The 21,157-nt window shown below is 44.7% G+C and overlaps 6 protein-coding genes across 6 annotated transcripts; 3 read left to right on the top strand and 3 right to left on the bottom strand.

Annotated features, from left to right (window-relative positions):
• Positions 1–66: 66 nt before the first annotated feature.
• SMD3 (mRNA splicing protein) lies at positions 67–387 on the bottom strand (the record flags this gene model as incomplete). Its single annotated transcript, XM_024856060.1, has 1 exon — positions 67–387. One exon carries the CDS (start codon positions 385–387, stop codon positions 67–69), a length of 321 nt encoding a protein of 106 aa, XP_024715659.1.
• An 867-nt stretch (positions 388–1,254) lies between these two features.
• C7M61_000626 (uncharacterized protein) lies at positions 1,255–6,307 on the top strand (the record flags this gene model as incomplete). The annotated part of the gene is made up of 2 exons (XM_024856059.1): positions 1,255–4,385; positions 4,699–6,307. The coding sequence occupies 2 exons, from the start codon at positions 1,255–1,257 to the stop codon at positions 6,305–6,307; spliced, it is 4,740 nt and encodes a 1,579-aa protein (XP_024715658.1).
• Positions 6,308–6,353: 46 nt separating this feature from the next.
• On the bottom strand, positions 6,354–6,890 carry FYV5 (Fyv5p; the record flags this gene model as incomplete). Its single annotated transcript, XM_024856058.1, has 1 exon — positions 6,354–6,890. One exon carries the CDS (start codon positions 6,888–6,890, stop codon positions 6,354–6,356), a length of 537 nt encoding a protein of 178 aa, XP_024715657.1.
• Positions 6,891–7,315: 425 nt separating this feature from the next.
• Positions 7,316–8,824, top strand: C7M61_000624 (uncharacterized protein; the record flags this gene model as incomplete). The annotated part of the gene is made up of 1 exon (XM_024856057.1): positions 7,316–8,824. The coding sequence occupies one exon, from the start codon at positions 7,316–7,318 to the stop codon at positions 8,822–8,824; it is 1,509 nt and encodes a 502-aa protein (XP_024715656.1).
• Positions 8,825–8,869: 45 nt separating this feature from the next.
• On the bottom strand, positions 8,870–12,662 carry YBL053 (Ybl053p; the record flags this gene model as incomplete). The annotated part of the gene is made up of 2 exons (XM_024856056.1): positions 8,870–8,880; positions 8,909–12,662. 2 exons carry the CDS (start codon positions 12,660–12,662, stop codon positions 8,870–8,872), a joined length of 3,765 nt encoding a protein of 1,254 aa, XP_024715655.1.
• Positions 12,663–13,876: 1,214 nt separating this feature from the next.
• Positions 13,877–20,807, top strand: C7M61_000622 (uncharacterized protein; the record flags this gene model as incomplete). Its single annotated transcript, XM_024856055.1, has 3 exons — positions 13,877–14,097; positions 14,473–17,392; positions 17,709–20,807. 3 exons carry the CDS (start codon positions 13,877–13,879, stop codon positions 20,805–20,807), a joined length of 6,240 nt encoding a protein of 2,079 aa, XP_024715654.1.
• Between the last annotated feature and the right edge of the window lie 350 nt (positions 20,808–21,157).

The following is a 21,157-nucleotide window of genomic DNA, read 5'->3' as shown; positions in this document are numbered from 1 at the left end:
TCTACACGAGGGATAAAACGTCAGCGTCGTTATTAATATACAAGGATAATACTTTACAATGTAGGTCTAGTGCTTTGTTCTCTTTGGTGGAGGGCCTCTCACAGGAGGCTTTGGCTTCTCGCCGGGCTTCATGAAGAACATTGGAGCATACTGTAGTATGTCAGGAACGCTGACAAATCGTATCATTGAGCCCCTGACAAACACTTGGCCTTTGTGTGTAGTTTCTCCTGTTTTTCCTTTGGTAATGGTCACATCGCCAAGCGATAAGTTCATGTTGTCCTCAGACTCTTGCAACTTGCCGCGATATGTATCTCCATTAGTCAATTCTAGAGACACAACATGGCCCTGTGCTTCGTTTAGAAGCTTGATGGGTATACCAGTAGACATGTCGGTAGATGTTAGAAGGCTCACCAGAATGCTTTAAGTTGTGAAGCATGCAGGACAGGCAGCTCGAAGCACCATAAATGTGTTTAAAAAAAGGCTTAATCTGGATGTTGGAACAATGTCGGGGGTTAAATGAAAGAAAAAGTTAGCAAAATCAAAATTCTGGGGTTCTTTTTGATGGACCTACCCAGAACTGAACTGGACCTCAGGTTCGCCCAGTTGCAGAGTTGGTATTCAAGGACGTGAACCACATCATGCCGTGGTCCAAAATTCAAGATTCAAAAGAATCAGAACATTCCTTTATAAGTACGGTTGAACTTCAACCAGCAACTTCGATTAGAAGAGCGTGTTTATCGAAGCCGCACGGAAGCCAGTGAAGCTACTTCGTCTGCAAGCAGGAAGCATCACTTTTTTACTTATCTCGTAGATCCGCCGGCTATGCTATCTGTGCCTTGAAATGAGAAAAATAATGTTTGTACCACGGAAGGGGCATCGGGAAGTAGCGTATATTCCGACGTAGAATTCGGCGATGGCTGCAAAGTGGCCCGCATCGGACTGCCCAAATACCATTACACCAGGGTCCTCAAGCCTCGCTCAGTCCCTCTTCATGTGGTTCATGAATGCCAGAGACTCAGCCTTTGGACCAACCGAAAGCGGTAAAAAAACTTTTTTAGCAGTGCAGGAAGCCGACTCGCTCAAATCTCGCTATTAGTGTTTGTCAAGACAGGTGCAGCCACTCCGGCACGAACAGACCTTCTCGGATCTACCGCTGCACTCTCTCGCACATATCGCATCAGATATTCAGACTAGCGTCCCGAACCGGATAACGAAATCTACAACGTTTCTTAACAGTATTTCTTTGCAAAAAAGATGGAGAAGCGACTGCGCAAGAGAGCCCCGATCTCGTGCCTTACTTGCAAAAAGCGAAAAGTCCGCTGTGACAAGAAGAGACCGTGCAGCGGATGTGTGAAGAATAACGTTGGCCACTTGTGTGTCTATGTGGAGCCTACGTGGGTCGATGACGAGGTCAGAAAGGCTGCTGAAGATCAAGATGTCAAGCTCAAGGCCGAATTCGTTAAAGTCAAAGCCGCCATGGAGAAGACGATTGCAGCCCAGAGAAGCGAGATAGAGGCTCTTCAGGCCAAGCTTGACAGCCAAAATACACAGGAGATGAAGCAGGAACTTATAAGCCCAAAAGCTCTGCCCCCGGTGGCGCCATCCTACTCGCTTCTGGACGATGCAGCCGCTTCGGCGATATCGATCTTGAGAAAGCTTGACACAACTGACACACAGACCCTGACGCCAGAGGTCTTGGACGACAACTTTTACTCGCTCAAGGGCTTCCGACACCTGAAAAGGAGCAAGTGCTCTGAGTCGTTCGTTGCTAAGCTCTACTCATGGCTCAACATCATCAAGCTTGACCCGCAGCTAACAGGGCTCTGGTACAAAATCACGAACCTACAAAAATCCTATCACATGTACAAGACTAGTTTGCTCACGAAATACCCTAAGTCAGAGCGTGCTGTCTACGGAGACAATGGATGCCCCATGTCTGGTGCTTCTCATGAGCATGGTCCCTCGTGTGGCCATCTTCAATGCCCAGTGGTGGCCTGCGAGTTCAACCTTATGGTTGAGGAGACTTCAAATAAGGTGGGAACGCCGATGAGCCGCTCACAGAGTGCAAAGATCAAGAATGAAAGCTCGGACTCTTCTACTCGTGGCAACGATCCCTCGACAGTTATTTCACAGCTCCAGAAATTATGGTTAGAGTTGATCAGCTATGGTCGTGGTCTGGAACAGATGAACTTCGACCAACTTGTCTACTTGATCAACTTTTACCTAAATCTCTCTAACGCACCAGCTGCGGTGCTGCTGTACGAGCTCGAGTCCCGAAACCTTTTTCGATTTTACCGTGACGACATTCTAGACCTTTTCAACAGGAGTGGGAACGATGCAATTCTAGATCTCAGTGGCCTTGAATCCCAAATGAGCGAGGCTGAGGTGATCTCATTTGCTAAATTGAAGGGCATATACCTTTGTATGCTAGGTCTCATGGTCGAAGAGTCTCTTGATATCTTGAGACTGAGAAGTGGCAGGCAAGATGAGATACTGAATATGTTTCATCAGGTATTCCCTCTAGAAGCAGTGCATCAAGGGTTGGGTTATAAGAGGACCTCCGTGCATGACTCCATACGAGACTTCCTCGAGTTTCTTGCTCCTCAAACATACTCCACTGAATTCTGTAGTCTGTTGCCATGCCTTGCTGTCTTCATGGGCTTCCTAAACAGGTGCATCGCCCTCTACATAAAACCCGGAATCACCAGTGATGTGCGTCTGAGCTTCACATCAATACTTGCAAGAATGCTTGACATGCTAGATAGAGACGACAGCAGGCTACGCCTCTGGGCTGATCCAACGTATGTGCGTTTCAACGGTGCCAATATGTCTGATGTTAGACAAAAAGAGCTTAGGCTTCACTTGAGTCATTTGTGGGTGGATTTTATGAGAATTATTAATCATGTCACATTCAGCACAGTTCCAATCCTTCGTCATTCTGACAAGCTTGATAAGCAAATTGAAAGTTATTTTGAGAACATTCATGAGGCTGCTGAGAACCAGGACCACCTTAAATTTGTTTCCAAGCAAAAAGCTGACCCAAGCGACGACCAGATTCCCGAGCTTTTGGCATCTCTACATGTTTATTATTTGAGCTCAAAAATTTTTTTGTTTCTTCGCAAGAGTACATGTCGTCTGTCTGGCTCAAATGTTACAATTAGTGATTTGCAAAGGTTGACTAAGGAGATAGCCGCTTGGATCGAAGATATTTCCCTCACAAAATTAAGAATGTCGAGATATTTTGAAGTCAGAAGTATGTTCCAATATTTAGACTTTTACATTTCGTTCATCATATTCTTGCAATGTGAGGAGGAACTCGACTACGATTCGATGTGCAAGATTTTACCACTTTTGTTTTCCAAAGGTTTGGACTTGATCAACTTCTTGCAAGAGAGTGTGAAGCAGTTTTCGAAGAACACAGGGTCACAATACATTCTTGGTGCCGTCGCAGAGATCTTGTCCCGAGTGTCCCATCTCAATGTGGGCCTTCTCATACGCTTCAAGAGAGACGAGAGTGGAGATGGCAGTGACTCCAACGAAACCCCTGCGCCGTCCTCTCTTGTTTACACTGCTCCTTCAGAGAATGCCAAACCTTTTACAATTTTGGTACAACAGAAAGAGCAACTAATTATGGCAACAGACTCTGTTCTTATGCTTTTAGAGGGCCTGTTAAATCGTGAAACATTTAGTCGTGTCTCCAAAATGTGGAAGTTTTACATGACGTTTGTTCGAAATTCACACCGAATGAACCCAGCTGCCTATGCCAGGATTCATGCTGACGTCTTCAAATCCGGAAAGCTCATGGACACTTGCCCTGTTTTGCCAAGTCCAGCGAAAGTTGCTTCCACCTCGGATCGCAAGAGTAGCACCGCCGCGTCCGGTGGATGTCCATTCCCGCACCAAAATAACAGTTTCGAACCTTTTGAGCCGTTTTCCAACCCGTCAAGGTCTCTGTTTTCAAGGCAGAGCTCTACTGTTGAACATAACTCGCCACAAGCACAAATCAAAAACGAACCAACTTCCCCCTTTAACGACTCACGCAAGCGAAGATGCCCATTTAATCACGAAGCGATGAGAGGCACTGCTAAGCCGCCAAGCTTCAACGAAAGCAACATTAGAAGAAGCCCAAGTGTTGACGGACCCCCACCTACAGAGAATCATATGATCAAGAGGCCTCTGCCTAGGCCCTCTACAAGCGGTTTCCCCTCAATGATGCCGGCTCCCCCAATGTCTATCCCACCCATGCCTATGGCCTCTCCCAGTCCGACCGTGGGCACGATGGACTGGGACACCTTACCAAACTTTAATTTCGATCTCTTCCCTGATGAGACTCTCATGGCTCAATTTGGCCCCGGCGAGCTCAACAACCCAAACATTGAGGGCATGTTCCAGTGATGAAACAAACCTCTTTATATTCATTCCTTTTAAATTTGGTGTATATTAATTTAGTTCGGAAGGCCGTGTATAATAAATGAAAAAACGGTGCTAAGTAAATCTAGTTTTTCGCAGCCATTCTTTGGACCGTTCTTAGTCACATGATTTAAGAGCTATCAGATCTTCGATTTGACTTTCACGAACCACACTCATGTTTCGCTGTGCAACATCGTTGGGGCGTGCTCGTATAACCTTTAGACACACGAGTGCTACTACAAGCTCCATAAGTCGACGCTATGGCTCAACAGCAATTCCAAAGCAAAGATCGAACACCTTGCTCAAGGTAGCCTTGGCAACGGGTCTTCTAGGAGGAACCTTATATGCCACAAGCGATACCTTCCGTGATTCGGTTAAGCACATATACTATACCACTAAGCGTGTTGGTGTTGTCACTGTGGCAACAACAAGGTGTTTCAATATTTATGTCAATGTCCTCGGGAAGGACTTCGATGACCAGCAAGAACGCAATAAAGCCCTCTCGGAAGCCCATCTCAAGGCTGCTAAGATCACCCTTAAGGCTTTGGAGAAAAACGGTGGTGTTTACATCAAACTTGGTCAGCACGTATCCGCCTTGACATACTTGCTTCCTCGAGAGTGGACTGATACAATGATTCCACTTCAAGATAGATGCCCCCGTTCCTCAATCGAAGAAATCCAGGAGATGTTTCTCGCCGACAAGGGTGTGCCTCTCGATGCCATGTTCAGCGAGTTTGATCCCGAACCAGTGGGCGTGGCATCATTGGCACAGGTTCACATCGCGAGATTGAAAGATTCTGGCGAAAAGGTAGCTGTTAAAGTTCAGCACCCTGCCCTTGCGGAGTTCGTGCCCTTGGACATATACATGACACGGACAGTCTTCGATTTGATGTACAAGGTGTTTCCTGAGTACCCAATGACATGGCTTGGTGACGAAATGCAAAACTCCATTTATGTCGAGTTGGATTTCGTTAACGAAGCGAGAAATGCCGAAAAGACAGCCAAATATTTTGAGAAGTATAAAAAAGATACTGCTTTGCGGATTCCAAAAGTGATTTCTGCAAACAAGCGTATCCTTGTCATGGAATTCGTCGCTGGTGCCAGACTTGACGATTTGAAGTACATCAAGAAGAACAACATCAACACTGCGGAAGTCTCATCATGTCTTTCCCATATATTCAACAACATGATCTTCCTCCCCGATGCTGGATTACACTGCGATCCACATGGCGGCAATCTCGCAATCAGGAAGGTGTCTAAATCCGAGAGCGGAAGTGGGCACAATTTCGAGATTGTCCTCTATGACCATGGTCTCTATCGCTACATTCCCCTAGAGATGAAGCGTGACTATGCTCATTTGTGGTTGGCGATTTTGGACAACAATATTCCTGAGATGAAATACTACGCTGAAAGAGTGGCACACGTGAAGGGCCAGCGGAAATTTCAGATCTTTGCCGCTGCAATTACCGGAAGAGACCCAGACACTGCCTTGAATTATGACATTTCAAAATCCAGAGACTCGAGCGAGGTAAAGAATATGCAGCATCAATTGCACTCCGAAGAAGGCGTTCTCGAAGACTTAATGGATGTTTTGAGTAATATGCCTCGTATGGTTTTATTGATCTTGAAGACTAATGATTTGACGAGAAATCTTGACGAGAATTTGGACAATCCCTTAGGACCAGAGAGAACATTTTTGATTTTGGCAAACTATTGCGCCAAAGTTGTCTACGAGGAGAGCAAAGAGAAAGATAACCGGGCTTACAAAACATATTCGTTAACCTGGGTCTACCATAGACTCACCAGCTGGCTCGCCTACGAGAGAAGAAAGAGTGCTTTGTTTTTCTACGACATATTCATGCTCTTCAGAAATCTCAGAAAGCACCTCACATCATAGAATACCCATCCGTGTATATATATATTAACATGCCCTGAATTATGATCTATTGATTGTTTCTGATTTTGTCCAAAAGATCGTTGATCTTAGGACCCATGACTGGTTGACCTGATTTGGTTCTTCTTGAAAGACTCTCCTTCTTCTTCTCTCTCTCCATCTGCTTCTGTTCGATGGCTCGCCTCCTGTCCTTGACTCTCTGAAGCTTATCCTCTCTTTGTTGTTCCTTCCTCTCCTTAGCAAGCTTAGCTCTCTCCTGGAAGTTGAGTGGTTTCCTTTGCGTGGTAACCTTTGGAGGTGCCTGTTGAGGTGGTAAAGATGCTTTCTGTTTAACTTTTGAATGTTGAGCATCATTGTCGGATTCATCAGATTTAGACTGGTCGGATACATCGTCCTTTTGGTCTTTGTTATCTCCCTTTTCATGAGAAGGCACTTCACCCTCCTCTTCGAGGAGCTTGAAGTACTGCTTTCTCAATCGAGCTCTGTGGACAAGCGACCGTTTGATCTCTTGATTTTTGTATTCCCTGAGATCTTTATGAAACTTTTTACCCTGGAAAGGTTTCCTTCTATCTTGTGAGCCAGCCATCTTGGAGAAATGTGGAGTAGTTCCTTGTGAAGAGCTACAAAAATTTGTGCACTCCCGATGGCTTATATTCTGGGGTCTGAAAAGTTGCAATACTTTTCTGTTTACATGGGCACTTTTTTAAAAAAAGTAGGATTGTGAGCACTTGTTCCGAAATAGAAAAACGTACTTTGAAAGTTTTGTAGGCTGATTTCGATTTTCCAATTTTTTCTCTTCGATTGGAAGAATCTGTTCATATCACACCAATTCGTACAATGCGCGTAGAATTTGCAACCATGTAACAATCACCTCAATTTCCAAATCAGTTAGATACAGTTTTGTCGAGAAAATTACAACAAGGCTACGTAATTGCATAAAAAGGCATAATACCAGGCGCCCTTAAACGCTCGAAAACTCTGCCAAATTTACACCAGAGCATATGCTAAATCATGTCACAGCCGAACAAGTATGTGCTGTTGCCCCAGGAAGCCCACAAATCCCAGGAAAGACCGAATGCAGATGATGTCATAGAAGATGATATCCCACTACAAGATCTTGCGGAAATAGATAATCTTGATTTCGAAAGTGGGTTACAGCAGGAGCCCGACCTCGAGTCGTTGCCAGAAAACCAGGAAGGAAGCGGGACTTCCAACATGAAGATGGCTTTCATGAACATGGCGAACTCTATCCTCGGCGCTGGTATCATAGGTCAGCCCTTTGCATTCAAAAATAGTGGAGTTTTAGGAGGAACGCTTGTCATGTTTTTCCTTACCGGTCTTATTGACTGGACGTTACGGTTGATTGTGGTCAATGCCCAGCTATCTCAAACCAGGTCTTATCAAGACACCGTGTTCTACTGCTACGGCAAATGGGGCAAAATCCTCCTCCTATTTTCCATTAGCTCATTTGCTTACGGTGGCTGTATGGCATTTTGTGTGATTATCGGTGACACCATCCCTCACGTTCTTAAGTCTGCACTTCCAGATTCATGGACCGATCCACTGACATCGATTGTGGGTTGGATGTTCGGAAGAAACGTTATCATCACGATATTTACCGCTTGCATATCCTACCCATTGTCACTCAACAGAGACATATCCAAACTCGCCAAGGCATCCGGATTCGCCCTTTTAGGTATGATTATCATTGTCATCGTTACAGTCGCTCGTGGACCATTGGTCGATGATTCCCTTAAATCGTCATTATCGAAGGGACAGTGGTTTATCAGCTTTAACATTTTCCAAGGTATCTCAGTCATTTCGTTTGCACTTGTCTGTCACCACAACACAATTTTCATTTACAACTCATTGAAAAATGCCACGGTCTCTAAATTTGCAAAGTTAACTCATTGGGCATGCGGAATTTCGATGTGCTTCTGCCTTCTTATGGGATTATCTGGCTTATTGAATTTCGGAGACAAGACGAAGGGCAATATCCTCAATAACTTCAAGAGCGATGACACTTGGATCAATTTGGCTCGCTTTTGTTTTGGGTTGAACATGTTGACCACTTTTCCATTAGAACTTTTCGTTGTTCGAGATGTTCTCAAAGACATCGTATTGGCAAGCAAAGTGGACCCCGACTCAGACGGAAGCACTGCTCATCTAGAGCTTTCCAAGAAGCAGCATTTTATCATCACAACGGTTCTTTGTTTTTCATCCATGGGGGTTGCTCTATTGACTTGCAATTTGGGCATGATTTTAGAACTCATCGGAGCCACTTCAGCTTCTCTTATGGCTTATATTATTCCACCGTTGTGCTACTTGAAATTATCTTACGACAGACTCGATTTTAAAAACGCTGACAAGAAGGAAAGAATAAAGTTCTACCTTAAGAAGTGTTCCCCTAGCATTGCGTGTACTATATTCGGTTTTGCTGTGATGATCATAAGCTCCATCATGACTATCCGTACCGGCTTGAGCAATGAGGACGGTGGCTCTCATTGTGACGTTGCATAAATAGGTCTTTAAAAGTTAATTACTCGATTTCTTCTTCATCGGAGATCATTGCTCTCCTTTTGCTAGATTGTAATTGCCCCTCACTGAGGTCTTCATCATCGAGTACACGGCGTTTGCGAGAAGGCGCAAGTTCTTCGTCGCTTTCGACTGATTCACCACCGGTTGAAGTCAATGGAGTGTCAATTTGCAAACCAACACCGGTTTCTTCCTCGTCCTCGTTCTCATCCACAAACAACTTACTAGCGGATTGAATTGCCTCTTTGATCTGGGAAGACGAGTCCGATGAAATTATTTTTTGCCAGGACTCTTTGAACAACTCTAATTGTTCCTTTTGAAGCACTCCGCCAGTTTCTTGAATGAGCTGCCTAAGCTTCTCCTCACGTTCGAAAAATGTTTGCACTTTTTCATCGTCGGAGTCGTCATCTGAATCATGAACAAGTTCAGCCGATTTACTGATACCCAACTCCGAGTCAGAATCGACGTCGAGGTTAGGGACAGCTCTCCGACGACGGCGTGAAGATTTTTGAGTCACCGTTGCCTCATCATCCAGATCATCCAAACTGACAAACTTTTTATTGCGACGTTTCCTAGACTTTTGGGGTTGTGCATCCTCATCGGAGATATCATCGAGATTCAATTCGACCTCGTTATTGTCATTCTCTGGATCAAAGTCCTTATCTTCAGCATATCGATTCAACTGATAAGCTTCATCAAATTCCTTTCTTTTTGCCAAACCAATGACTTTTTTGATCTGATCGTCATCCAATTCTAGACTGGTTGCAAGCAGCTCATCGAACGGTGCTCCAATTCTCAAATTTGAGTAAGCCTGAGCTCCGAAGTTTAATTGCTCAGTGCTGAACACAATCTCACGAATTTGATCAAGGAAAGGCTCCAAATCGCCCGAATATCCCTCGTGGAAACTTATCCACTTGTTGATTAATTCTTTCACATCCCCAAGCTCGTTTGCAGTAACTTCTGGCTTGAGAATTGTTTCATCATTTAGTACAAATGCACATTCAAATCCGATACTTTCAAGAAGCAACCTTAAAAGAGAGTCAGTTATCACTAACCGACGATTTGCAAGAGTTAGCCGCAAGGCAACTAGGGATACACCCTGATTTTTAAGAGCTGCGATTCGGTCCAACTCACCGGTAACAAACTTGAGAATCTTTGCAGCATTGTTTCTCTTGAGCATTTGATAAACAATAATCGAAATCTTCTCGTCGAGCAGCTTGGTCTTATCAATGAATTCAAGAAGGGGGGCCTCTTTAGGTTGACGAACATCATCCGCAAAATAGCTCGAGCGACCAACTGCCACAGAGTCCAGGGTTTTGATAGATGATGTGTCCAAGTCTCCGGTACTGAGGTAGCATTTGAGCTCTGAATTCTCGAAACGAGGAAAGAGGAGCTCTAAAGCACCTGGGAACCTGTCAATCGAGGTTTTGAACTTCTTCATAAAGTAAACAATAAAGTCTTCCACATGATGTCTTATACTGGATTGTCTTGGTAAAAATGCCCTCAAACGGAAGATTGTATTCATAAAATCAAGTCGATACAACGCCGAAAAATCTTTTCTAACGACGAACAATCGATGAAAGAACGAGAGACCTCGTTTAATTTCCTCTCGCGTAAGATCCTCAAATTTTGAAAGATACTGAATATGAGTATCCACTGTATCGCTGTGGAAGAACCTAACTTCGGTATTTTTGAAGTCCAATTTTCTTTCTTGTGTGATGTATCTTATCTCAGCATCGTCATCTTCATCTTCTGAATCTTTGTCTATCAAATGCCAGTGCTGCTTATCCATGTCTTGGTTGAGGCCTCCTTTTCTGCCCAACTTGCTCATTTTCCGACGTGTTTTTATAAATAACTTCACGTCTTCGTTAGCTAAACTTTCAAAACTTTTGAGAAGGATGTGAACCACGGACACAACCACACTAAGATATTCAGGCGAATGCTTCGACGCTTTCTTTGGAATGTTCACAATCACGTCTAAAAATTGTTTCTGAGAGAAAAGCTTCCTGATAATTCCCTCAGCCAACTCTCGATCTTCGTCAACATCCTCTTCTGACGCAAGTTCAATCTCCCTCTGACTTCTTGCTTTGGTGAAAATTGTGTGGGATATGAGCAACATTTCTCGGAAACATATCATGGCAATATGGAGCGAGTCATGGTCCTTGCTATCAAAGGCAGATCTGAAGTACGAGATGAGCAAAATGAAATTGATCTCACTCAATGCCTCTCCAACTGAGCCATAATCAAGCCTGTCTTCGTCCTCCGTTGGTGTTTTGTTATTCTTCAAGTAATGCGAGTGACGCAGTCTCTTGTACCTGAGAAACCATGCAACCGTAATAAAATATGAAGCGAGTTCATGTCCATCAACAGCATCAAGAATTCCTGCTCTTCCTAGAGTGCTCTCGTTGGAAGCACTCGTCAAAATTTGTCCAACAAATCGAAGAAGATTATTGAAGCATCCACTTACCATCAATTCGTTGACGAAGCGAGTCAATATTAGTTGACTAGAAAGGTTGAGGTGAACTTGGCTCTTCAGAAGATAGGCATTGGAATCATACTTGAAAGTGGACATTTTATGCCATTTCTTGGTTCTATCAAGCTTATCCAAAGTGGTATGTGTGCTATTCAATGCCTCTTGGCCTGAAACGGTGTAATAACCAGAGTCGTCTGGGGCTCTTATGGAGAGGAGCGTACCAAACCTGCCATGCCTAGTTGAGATGGAATTCTTTTGAATCTTTTTGCGTTTATCCTCTTCCTTCAAGAGATCTTGGAGTTGAAGACCCGCGGCGCTTGAAGCTGGGGCCGCTTCAGTGGTCGACTGCCCAGTAGAATGCGGTGCCACATGATGCTGGGATACTGAAAATAAGGCATCCACGTTAATCCCTTTTATTATGAGTGACAAACATTCCATTACTGCTTGGCCAAATGATTCATCAGACAAATTCGAACCCACAGAATGGGCAATTGAAGTAAGGAAGAGAAGAACTTTATGCTTCTCAAATGCGGCTAGCACAGATCCAGTGTTTATGTCCTCTGCACTCATTCCATTGGGTAGGTCAGCAGAATTGGTGAATCCTTTAGGTGCTTTTGATGGAGGCAAAGGCTCTATAAATAGAACATTCCTGATGAAGAAAAGAATGAGACGAAGAATGTTCACATCTCGAGGTTCCCTATCCTCCTTTGGGGTCTTAAGTGCGTTCAACCCAAGACTTATGACAGCTTTGAGGGTGAGACCCAGCTTGTAATTAAGGATATGATACTTGTAAGCTAGCTGAGCCCTTCTAGCATTAGTTCTGGCAGTATAGTCTTTCTTGAGAGTCTGGCGATTAATGTCGATGGGCCAAGTGAGCAAAACCAATAGCTCTAATGAGGATAGCATGATTTTTTCGACTGCTTTCGTTTTCCGAATCTTATCTGAGGTAGGTTTGAACCACTGGCAAAGAATGACTGTCAAGTCATTGGTGACAAGGCCACTATCAGCGCATGCTAGAGCGACATCGAAGGAGTTATTCTTCTCATCCACACTTCTGAGCCAACGTTTTATATCTTTCAAGCATGCCAACGCGTCATGACCTAGTTTGTAGAGGCCCTCTTCAGTGGAATGATCTGGTCCGCCTAGGGCTGACGTCAAGACAGAGATGTGAGCCCGAAGGACTTTGGAGGTATATGATTCATGAACTTTCAAGCTTGAGGTCAAATCAGCAATTCTATCAACCTTTGGGGACTCGGGCTCCTCATTCTCCTTTTGAGTTTCGTCAGGCTTATTTTCATCCTCTGAAACGATGAAATCGTTTAGCTCCTCATCTTCTCTGTAGTCGTCCATGGTTGTAGGAAGCTAGTTACGCGTGCGCGTTATTTACATGGAACAATATCGCGCTGCCTTACAAGCGCCCACAGACGTCATGACAATCTCTAGGGCAAATTTGTCGATAGATTAAAAAAAAGAAAGAAACTGAAAAGCAGGCCAACGTAGAAATAAACCACATTGAGGGAATATGCACTTGAAAAAAGGAAGGCTATATGAAAAAGTTTGAGACTCATTATGAAGACGGAGTCAAAAGGAGGATTCGCTACTACCAACTTCAGAAACACCGTAATTTATGAAAAGGCTTCTAGCCTTAAATCCAATAAATTAGACGATACAGGCAAAATACCACCTCGAGGAGGATTACGAGCACAATGACGAATCACCATCAGATCCCCCTCCTAATCGCTGTCGCATCAGAAAATGTTGGACTACAATGGACGCCTCTCTCGAGTCCACACTGTCCCCCATTATTCGTTAACAATCGCCAATATCGCCTGATCCTAGTCCCACTACGTTGAAACTTGCCAATCACTTCCCGGCGTTACATTGTGCCTATTGTTCGAAGTCTGCGCCAGGCAATTTTTTTTTTTGAAAAATTTGCTTAAATGGTCAATGTCGACGAAAGCCTGGAGGGAGATGGGCATGGGGCCGTTTCTGCTACGGAATTGATGGGGGGACTGCTGGGATTATCTAAGGTGCAGCACTGTCTACAAATTGCGCTAAATAGGAAGGCGCCATGGCATGACATGATAGGGTAAGGTGGGGAGAAAACTTAAGCGACAAAGAGACCAAGCTCAAAGCCGCTTATCCGCCTGGCAGCCTATAGGAACGCTTGGTCGCTTAGTCATTCGGGTCAAGCAGTTTCCCCATTACATTGTCCCGCACCGCGAGATTGTGCTCTGTGCATTTGTGGGGGGCAGACTCCGAAACCACCATGACCCGAGCCTCCATTCCACGCTGAGGCTGGGAAACCACGAAAATTGGACAGAGGCACCGGAGCCAGGCTCAGAAAAAGCGGCTCGAGCCTTCTTATAAAATTTGCAAATTTGAAGGGCCCCTTTTTCATTCTATGTGTAGTAAGGCTTCGAGAAGCGACGGACTGCAGCCAGCATCCCAACGGACCCCTCCCCACCCCAGATTTTCCATCACTACCGGCAAGTGCCAGATATCTGTATGATATTATAGTCGTTTCTTTTCTTGCAACTTCGACCCTCCATTTATTCCTAACCATGAGCGATTCTCGCTACTCAAAGCGCTTTAGAGTGCCGGTGTCGTGTTCGGTCTGCCGTAAGAGAAAGTCCCGTTGTGACAGAGTGAAGCCAGTCTGTGGCACTTGCAAGAAAAAGTCGATAGCTCACTTGTGTACTTACGAAGACGATCCACCGACTGCCCAGCAAAATACCACGACTTTCTTACCCGTGGGGCCTGTCTTGACAACCCAAACAGCCCAGTACCCACCCCAGCCAAACCATGATCCTAACGTCATCCAAAACAACCACCGCCTACACCAAAACCCCCATACAAAGAGTCCAATGGTATCTTACCTGCTGCCTCAGCTCCCTCCTCCTCACCCCCACCCCCAATCTCCACTTTGGCCTCCTCATCACCAGCCACACTACATGGGCAGCGATCCATCACTGAGCCAAGGTATTATCAACCCCCCACCCGAGCACCGTTTTGCTCAACCCATCACCCCAAATGAGTCTCAGGGTCCTGAAATGCACCCTAGTCTCCATCAAGAGTATCAGCATCAGCCACCATATCAGCCACCAATACCGCAGGAGCACTCGATGCCGCTGCAACCACAACAAATAACACCGTCCAGCTACCCAGTAGATGCGCCAAGAGCTCCAACAACATCTCGCTCTCACGGATCCCACAGCTCTCATGGCTCACTTGGTTCCAAAGGATCTCTTCCCCTTCCGCAGTCATTCTCTGGAAATGCCCCTATCGGAAGCCCGAAGAACCATATGCTTTCTAGGACAAATTCTATGGGAAGCTCGGCTCCATCCATCTCTGGCATATCAGGTCCCCCTCTGGTGACACTGAAGAAACGCAAGATTCCAACCACTCCTCCGTTGGCACCTGCCATGCTCCCTACCGGTTCGTCAGGCAAACCTGCTGAACCTCCACAAGCCATGTCGATTTCCATGGGATCCAGGTCCAATACTTCAATGACTGAGCGGTCCTCGAATTCTCCTAATAAAGAGAAGACGTCGGTTCCATCGGCCAATTCTCAACAGGACATAAAGTCACCGAAGAAAGAACTTTTCACAGAAGAGAGTCCATCTTCCGAATACGTTTCTATTTCTATTGGCTCTAACATTCTTCAAATTGAATTGGAAGACACGATGGACTCGTTTTCTGCTGCCACCAATTCTCTTTTGGTCGAGGGTGAGTTCTGGCTGCAACAAGGCCCTCTCTCCTATGTTGGTCTCACGAAGAGCGACCCTTTCATCAAGCTCATTCGAAGCTTCAGTATAGAGATCTTTAAAAGCGACGAGTTTGCGCAGTTCATTAGACGCAAGAAGCCACTACCGGGTGATAAGAGCTCTCCCGCTTCTGCCATGAGTGCCGGCACCAGTCTTGATGATACTTCGAGATCTGAACAATCTGATCAACCCTTCGATAAGACCTTTGCTCTCGAGGACAGGAACTCGGAAGACGAGACTGATCTTCTTAGTGGCGGGGCTCTTCTTACAACCAAGATCAAAGCTGATGAGCCAAATAACTCATTACCATTCCCAAGCCCATACGCCGAAATGCCTGGAGGGATTTCAATTCAAAGCTTATCTGGGTCGAAGCTGAACTATTACGAATTTGTTCAAGCTCAAGTGATCAGCATTCTTCCGAACAAGAGGTCTCTATATCATGCAGTGAGTCGATACTTTAAGTTCGTGGCTTCATTTGTCCCCATACTTCATGAGCAGACATTTATGTCAGAAGTGCGTTCCTTATTTGGTGGTGGGTTCCCTGACTTTGGCGATGGCTTCTATAAGCTGTTTTTCATAAGGGATGAGCAGGACCTCAATTTGACTGCCCAATTGCTACTTATCCTTCGACTTGGCTACATGTCTCTCATACCCACAGGTGAAACCGATATTGTCTTCACCAAGGAAGAGAAGCATCTAATCAAGGATATCACGAGATTTAAGTCGGACCACTACTTGAGCATCATCAACCTTTGCATATCGGAAGAGAAGGTTCAGTCGAAATCCACCTTCAAGATCGTCCAGAGTTTAACTCTTTTGTACTTCTACCGTTCAGTGGCTCCAAACGACTGTCTTGGTATCAGTGGTGCAGATTCGCAATTATTATTTGGCTCCATTGTCAATCATGCTTTATCGATTGGTTTGAATCGTGATCCTGCAAACTACGATAGCATACACAGCATCTCTAAGAAAGCAGACTTCGTTAATACTTGGAGGTCGTTATGGCACTTTATAATCAACGCCGATGCCATGGGTGCCATGTTATGCGGCTCACCCCTTAAGATTCCGACTATCGAGATAAGTGATGTTGAGACACCAAAGTTTGACAAGAATTCAAGTGAGAGAGAGGAATTGTTCTACAGAACACAAGACATATGCAACTCATACCGTCGTGTCATAAATAAGCTCACCAATCTTCACGACAAACCTAAGGTCATTGAAGTGTTACGAGAGACGAGCTACTTGGAGGGAATGTTCCTTTCTCTTTTTGGGCAGGTTTTTTTCCGAGATTATATCTGCAGCCCGGCGCCTCAACATGGAGACGGCCTGGACGCTAGTGAGAAAAAGAAGCGGGAGGAATGCTTACTCAAAGTGTCCCGCTTTTTGACCTTCTTGCACTTGAGAGCCAGCCTTTCGTGTCTATACTACTTGGTGGTCATTCATTATGAGGAGAAGCTTGATAAAGATGCAAGTGCTGAGATCACTGCAGGCATTGAGCTCTTCAAAATCTTCATTAGAAGTGTCGTGCAGCTTGTTTATATAATGTCGTATGCACTTGATAATTCTCAAGAGCTTTTTGGCAGACATTATGACTTTATCTTGACTTCGGGGATCGAACGGTCATTGATAAAGACCCACAACTTTGTGACATCTTTCTTCATTCGTCTTATCAACTATAAGAGGGCGTTGGTGGTTCAGCAATTTAGCAAAATGGCGAATCCTTTATCGAATTCCTCTGAGGACGATGACTCGGAATTAGTTGCTCGAAGCGAGGTTACCGATTCGTTGTTCACAATTGCAATGATAGAGGCGGAGCTTTTTGTGGGCAACTTCTGGACCCTTAGCAAGACATACATCAATTCTTACAAGATTTATGTCATGGCATACTTTGTGCTCAAACAATGCATGGAAAATCCCGACAAATTGTTCGAAGGGATGGTCAATCACAAAAAGTATTTCCACGATGGTACGAACTTGCTTCAATTTCTTTCCATAGTTGAACTCCAGAGCTTGTGCAAATTATGTGAAGAATTTCGCCTCGCAAAAGTGGAGCTGATTCGAAGACAAACGACCCGGCCCAAATCCGGCGCAGCCGACGTGGAAGGAGGCAAAGTGGACAATGACGAAGAACCTTTCGACGCCTTGTTAGCAAACAGGACGATGTATGCGAACCGTAACACGGTCAATACCTATGGAGTGTTACAAGAGAAGCATATGTATCGGGATTTTGAAAAACAGGCGTTTGATGAGCAGTCAATGATTGGCAACGAGGAACTCCTTAAGCTCTTTGAGCTCTACGGCGATCTCGATGCAGTCATGGGGGTGTGAATGGAAGAGGCAAAAGATTGACCTCGGCGCTACCGCATTGTTTGATTGTCCAATTGTGAAAGTTAAGGTTTCCTATGTAGGCCAGATGCAGCGACGCACAGCGTTCAAAGCCCCACACAAGTAAGTAATGACATTCACTATACAGTATAATACAGCATCCATCCCAGGGACATATAGATACGCTGCTGCGCAGATTTCCAAGAGACTGTTTTTTTAGCTAGTGATGGTCCAGGCAGCGTATCAACCACACAATAGTGGTGTTTCAAAAAAACGCATGAGAATCACCCTCTCGTGCGATCAGTGTCGTAAGAGAAAGGTCAAGTGTGACAGGAAGTTCCCATGTTCCACATGTGTTCAGCACAACAGGTCCAAGGATTGTTCATATGGAGAATCTGTCTCCACAGCAGGTCCACCAAACTTTAAAGACGGTTCTGTTGGAGTTTTCAGAACGTTCTTTGCAAATGGTCCCTCATCATCTAGTCCAAGACTGAAGGAGACGTCAAGGTCTGAATTGACATTCTCGAGACTGGAGTTGTCTGGAGGAAGTGACAGTTTAAGTGCTAATGCATCCCTCGAAGGAAGCTCTGACTCTTCCAGAGCTTCAGACCCTGTCCTCATGCGCTCTGGCCAGGCTTCCCAATCAGGGTCCCAAATACCCCAACAGGCTCGCTCCGGAATGCACACCATGTCGGTCGGTTTCGATCTGAGCCTGCCGATGATTTATCAAACTGGTCTGGCTCACGATCCAGTAAGTGATAGGCAGCTGAGTGATAAGTCGCTGGGATCTGAGAACCTTGCCTTGATGAGCGATGTGGAGCGGCTTAAACTGAAGATACGACAGCTCGAGAATAAGCTAGATCTGAGCCTGAGTCTGGACTCTCCTACATTATACCCGAATTCTCACGAGAATTCAGTGGACTTCCAGGCATTCAGAAACAATCTTGCTCGCGGTCCACCCCCAGAGTCCAATTCCTCCAACCCTCTATTCATTGGAGTAAATCCCTACAACAACAACGAGCCAGGTGAGCTCATTGATTTGTACGATAACTACAGCCCTATGCATGTCAAGGATGCATTTCGTCGCCAGAATTTCGGTCCCTTTGCATGGCTCGCATTCATGAAGAAAGACAAGGTGCTCAATCTTTTGTTTGATTATATGAAAACTACCAGGACTTCAGACAAGACTCCAGAATCTTACCTGCGGTCGAAATTATACACGAAACTGAATGACATGGATGCAGATTTCCGCAAGAAGGCACTAGATAGAGAGGGAGATAGCGATGTGGCTCATTTCAGGGAGAACAATAGCAATACCACCGCTAGTGACTTAAAGATGCAAATGAACAAACATGCAATCTCTCTCGGACTCACCATGTTTGAGGGAGAATGGGACCAAAAGGTCCATCTTGTTGAGAAAATCAAGATGCTTCTCCCGACGCGGAAGGCTCTTTGGATCTTGATCAACCGATTCTTTTCCTCCGTCTACCCCTTTATACCTATCATTGATGAAACCTGGTTCAGAAGTGAAATTAAGAGAATGCTTGGTCCTGAGGTCTACGATGACGAACGCATTGAACACATTGCTCTCGAGAAGCAAATCGATCTCGCTACAATTGCAATCTTGTTGATTGTCATCCGTTTTGCTTACTTGTCAGCATTTTCCAACATCAAAGCAGAAAATGAGAAAGTTTTAACTGCCACAGATGACTCCCCATTGGCTGAAATGAAATACATCCTTCATAATCCTATTGCATTAGACGTCATTAATCTTTCCCAAGTTTGCATTGATCAATTTGATCATTTCAAGAGAACGAATATGACCGTTTTGCAGTACATGGCTCTTTTGAGAGTATACTATCAATTTGCTCCCGAGCATGGTGATGGATACGACGGAGGAGTTTCTCATGTCTTGCCATCGATGTGCGTACTGATTGCCTATTGTATGGGATTGAACAGAGAACCTGGTAACTTTGATGACGTCTGTAACGACGCCAAGATGAACAACATCACCAGAAAGCTTTGGTTTTTCATAAAACTTGCAGATTTGACACAAGCATATCAATTCGGCTTCCCCATGCTTATCGACAATAATTTCAACGATGTACGTCTTCCATATTACAGGCCCGGCAACTCTAATGTCCTAGATGCAAACCTTGAGAGAGACTTGTGTGACACCCTTGCTGGAATGGGGCCTTTCCTTGACAAACTTAAAACATTTTTGTCTAGGATATGCTCAATTAGAAACTGTATGAAGATGAGCGATGCTACTGCTCTAATATCCGACTTTGAGCATAGTATCCTGCAAGCCCTAGGGTCATTGACTGATTACTCGAAGACACCACTTGCAAAGAACGAATTTACATTTGCTAAGAGTATGAAGTGCAAGACCTATTTGAACCTCAAAAACCTTTTACTATCATTATACTTCCACTTTTTCCTCAACTACGAACGGAATGGAAACCACAACTTAGCATTCTTCTACATGAAGAAATACCTTGCAATCGCTTGTGGTGAGATTCTTCCTGAGATTCTTGATCTTATTAAAGATAAATCGAAGACGTTCGATCCGAATAGCACATTACCTGATCTATTCTTGACACCTTCGATTGAATTGTTCCTTCACAAGACAAATCAGCTCAATATCTCCATTTTCTTGAGAATGAGCAGCGCTGTCGCCTACTTGAAGTCGGACCCAGTTCTTCACAACAGAAATATCATGAACTCCTTCGAGTATAAAATGAGATTTGCCAAACTCTGCAAGCTTCTCAAGATTCTCGAGAAGTTTATCAAGTTTGGTACAGCTTGTCTCTCCAAACTCAGTCATAGATATTACTATGCATGGAGAGTTTGCAAGGCACATACATTCATCATTGATGTTTTCCAATCCGAAGCGGTGGGTGAATATATTCTCAACAACTGCAATTCAGATAGGCTTATGACCGACTTTACAGCCCAGAGACTCGATGAATTATTGAAAATTGCAGACTCCACTCTTTGGAAACTCAAGGATGTCATCAAAGAGGATACAGAGCGTAAACACGAGGATGAAGATGCATTCAATGTGCCCGATATTGACCCCTTGACACTCAATCCTACAGTTACTCAAAATAAACCAGAGGCACCACAAGAACCTTTGGAAGCCTTCTCAACGGATGATGCAATTGACATTGATGACCTCCGTCCAGACCAAAATGTGGATATTGACAACTTATGGCGCCAGATTGGGTCCATGAAGTACGATATCCAGGCCAATGAAGCGACTGCGTTTGACCAGATGAACATTCCTGATAATCAATGGGGCATGCCCTCACCAAACTACGGAGCTTCATTGACACCATTTATGGACAACAGTGGAGAAGTCGACGCCTATCTAGACATGTTTTCGAAACCACAGCCTTAGTGGCACCTTATGGTGGACTCGAGCCGTCTGGGAGCCCTACCGACCTGCACATAGTAAGACTTACCCGGTTCACTGGATGTAGCATTTAAGAGCGCTGAAAAAAAATTCTAATTCCATAATTAAAACTACAAACTACTAAACGTATGTGACATATATCACAGAGAATTTATATGAAGACAAAACGCTGTGCACCAGTCAGAGTACTCAAATCATGATCGACCCAGTATACCCAAATTTCTGATAAATTCTCCATTCTTGAAAACTTTTCACTAACATACAAGATGCCGGTACTTCAGTACGCTCAATCCGAACTTGATGGTGTGGGGTGGTAATTCACCCATTGTGACACT

The sequence above is a fragment of the Candidozyma pseudohaemuli genome (assembly GCF_003013735.1).
Source record: "Candidozyma pseudohaemuli strain B12108 chromosome Unknown scaffold00001, whole genome shotgun sequence".
NCBI lineage: Eukaryota > Fungi > Ascomycota > Pichiomycetes > Serinales > Metschnikowiaceae > Candidozyma > Candidozyma pseudohaemuli.
Note: the sequence above shows the minus strand (reverse complement) of the source record. Positions and strands in the feature narration are given on the sequence as shown.